This window comes from Micromys minutus (assembly GCF_963924665.1).
Source record: "Micromys minutus genome assembly, chromosome: 2".
Taxonomy (NCBI): domain Eukaryota; kingdom Metazoa; phylum Chordata; class Mammalia; order Rodentia; family Muridae; genus Micromys; species Micromys minutus.
In genome coordinates, this window is record NC_137971.1 from 26,067,137 (window position 1) to 26,070,740 (window position 3,604).

General features: G+C 39.5%; 1 protein-coding gene across 1 annotated transcript; it reads right to left on the minus strand.

Moving 5' to 3' along the window:
* Positions 1-1,497: 1,497 nt before the first annotated feature.
* On the minus strand, positions 1,498-3,209 carry LOC308416498 (interferon-induced protein with tetratricopeptide repeats 2-like). The gene is given in 2 exon segments (XM_080911511.1): positions 1,498-2,029; positions 2,031-3,209. Coding segments are annotated over 2 exon segments (1,257 nt in total). The 5' UTR covers positions 3,195-3,209; the 3' UTR covers positions 1,498-1,936.
* Positions 3,210-3,604: the final 395 nt, after the last annotated feature.

Below are 3,604 nucleotides of genomic sequence, written 5' to 3' on the forward strand. Positions count from 1 at the left end.
TCAACAATGAAGTGTACCTTATAAACTACAAAAACCATTTACCTCTCATGATGCCTTCTTTGGTCTATGTTTCATCAAAGCCATAGGAAAGCAAACTGGGAGTAAAGTCAAAGCAGAATGCCAGAATATTTCCCTGTGCATAGAGGTATAATATCTGATGTCTATATAAAAATGTGTTACTCTTTATTGTCACTACGTGAGTCTAAAAAACAAACAAACAAAAAACCCCCAAAGTTGCAGAAAAGTTCCAAATGAACCAGAGCATAGCTTCATGTTACATCATATGGTATTTATAAACAAAGTTTATTAATTCTTTAGAAATTCAAATACTGCATATCAATGAATTAAATGCATATAGAACATTTTAATTTTTAAAATATCATGTAAAATTATTATAGCTGTTAGAATATTCACTTTTAACAACCTATGGATTATATATGTTTTATTTGCTAATTAAGATGCTCATGTACATATAAAGACAAGGTGATCCCAGTAGAGAAACATTTTTGTATCCCAGAGTGTGGCTGACAGTCTTATGCTGGGACAATTATGTCTGTCGATTCACACCAACTTTAACGTTTCAGGCCTTCAAGGCCTATCCAGGAAATGGCAAATATCATTTTAAGAGTTTAAAAAATTATTTATATCCCTTAGTGTGCAGCATTTGTAATGGAAGAAAACAATTCAACCTCCAGTACCTACGCCATTTCTAAGTTCCTCCACCAAAACTTCAGTCCAAATGAGTTTTCCAGCTGCCTTTCTATCACCTGGAAAATAGGTTCATTATAGCATTTTTTAATAAAGTAAGTATTCATTTGACAAAGAAATCTTCCTAACAATGACTATATAAATGTTTTCCTCATGAATTTATAATTATCAAGTATAAATCAGCAATCCCTTATTTCCCACTGAGGTCTCCACACACTTCAAATAAATATTTGTATGAATTGTCATGGTGGTAGACTGAATCTTCCTTCATTTCATACAACAGCATAGTCATAGGAGGAAAGAGGAAGAAGAAGTCCCCCGTGCATCTCCCGGAAGTCTGGTGTTGTGGCTGCCATAGTCTACAGCTCTACACAGATATACCCTTCTGACTTTTCCTGTTCTCAGTTTTGTCTAACCCTGCTGCCATCTGAGCTAACGGAACAGTTGAATGAACTCCTGTGTATGGGACACCGTAGATTGAACTCTGGATAGCTTTTGTTGTTTGTTAGACCTGGGACTCACTATTGAACTTCTATTTTGAGCTCAATTAATAATAAACATTATTTGTCTCAAGATTATTCAATACAGCAAAATCTCTCTTTTTTATATTTTGTATATATGTACATATATATATATATAGTGGTTATATAAACATATACATACTCAAACTAACAAGGTAACATAGGTAATCGTTAAATGTCTACATGTAAAATTGTACCACCTGACACCACTTCAGTTTCATGTAAGCTCAGGCTGACTCAAGCTTTCAATAATCCTTTCTCAGTTTCCAACTGCTGGGATTGCAGTTCTGACCCTTAGTGCCTGGCTCCTCAGCTTATAGATTGACATTTTTACCTATGAAGAATAAGATTGTGCAAAACTTAAAATAATTCAAGGACAGAACGCTCACCAATGTGAAGAATTTGGAGCATTTGCACAAATACAGAAACAAACCCAAGAAAAACTTCACCGTGGGGAGGGATGATTGAAGAATTGCTATTGTGGAAAGTATTTTAAAGACACAGAAAGAACTCTAGGCCATTTGCCAAGATCCTCCATCTTCAGGCCCCCCACCCAAATCTGGTTGCTAAAATCTGACAGCAAGGTTCTCTAAACTCCTGACAAACACTATAGTCAGTGCTTGGTCCATGAAGTTGTTGAATGTTTGGAATGGCAGCTTGAAAATGATTTTCAATTTCCTTCCAGCAGGAAAGCTGGCACCATGTCACTAGTGTTCATCCCCTGCTTCATTCAAATTTGCTGAAGGGACCAGGTTTGCAGTGTCCACTTCCCTCTTAGAAGCTTTATCAGATCCCTTACCTTCCACTATTCTCTTGAAGAAATGCCAAGATGTGCAAGGCCTCAGAATCAAACTCATCCATAGAAAGTCTCCTTTGAGCAATTCTTTGAAGCTTCTCTTTCATCTTTTCTTTTGGCTTTGTTTCCAGCTTAATTTTCACACCCTCCATATAATGGTAGATGGCCTTGTCTTCACACTTCATTTGAAAGAGCTGAAAGTTGCCATACCTTAGATGGAGCAACTGTTTGGGGCAAGGAGGGAGGTCCTTGTTGAATTCTTTCTGGAAGTAATAGTCGGCTTCTTCATACTGGTTTGCTAAGGCATAAAGACCAGCAAGGAAGCTACAGGATTGTTCGATCATCTCCTTCATTTCCTCTGCTTTATGTAAGTAATCCAGGGCTGGTTGTATTAGTTCCTTTAACTTCTTCCTATCTCTATTAAATGCAGTTTCTCTTGTGTTCAGTATTTTTATGGCTTTTGCCCGATAACAGCACCCAATATAGTAATACACATAAGCATTGTTTGGCAGGGATTCCAACGCCTTTCTAAGCAACTGTATAGCTCTGTCTTTGTCAAATATCTTGTAATAAAACCTGGCTGCACCGAGCAGTGTATCTATTGCACTTGGATCTTTCTTTAAGGCTTCTTCAACTAGCTCCTTTGCTTGTTTTTCCTGCATCCCCTCAAGCTTCAGTGCCAAGAGGACTTTAATATACGTGTTGTCAGGAGACAGACTAATGGCTTGCTTCAGAGACTCAACATAGTCATTCGTTGCTGGCCAGTCGTCCAGACGGTAGGTGGCAATGGCCCATCCAGAGGTGAATTCTGGGTTCTTTGGGTCCTTTTCCAGAGCCTTCTCAAAGCACACCTTTACTCTCTCATTTTGGTTCTTGGTACACTTTAATCGGGCCCACCCCTCCTCACAGTCAAGCAGAGGATTCTCAATCCTGTAGGGACTGGAAAACTTCTTGCAGACCTGTTGTACCTTATCCAGATAAGCCTGAGCTGCTGACAGTTGGCCCATGTGATAGTAGACCCAAGCATAGTTTCCCCAGGTGACCAGACTTTTGATTTCTACTTGTTCGGGATGCTGTTGCTGGATGAAGCCTTCAGCTTCCCCTAAGCATTTCAGTGCTGCCTCATTCAGACCTCTGCAATGCTTTACATAGGCCAGTATGTTGCACATGGTGGCTTTAAACTCACTGTTCTGAAACTCATCCTTATTAAACACCCTGTCCTCAAAGTCATCCAAGGACTCATCTTCTGCTATCAGCTTCCAGGTGAAATGGCATTTTAACTGCTGTAGACTGCTCTCCAGTGATTCCTTACTGGCTGCACTGTGAGACAAAAAAAAAAAAGAAACATTCAGTTTGGAGACACACCACCTGTTCACCTGGCAAGGAGTGAGATCACGGGCAATATTCTCCTCCTTCAAAAGGGTGTTACTCTAACCCTGACCGAGGAATATGCTCTCCTTTCCTTTCTTACAATGTTTGGTATCTTAGGTACTGCATGGGGAAGTGAGACTTTGCTCATTATATGCAGTAGGAGCCTCAGAAGGAGGAGTCAGTCGTAGGTGAAGCTGGGTTTCCTTGA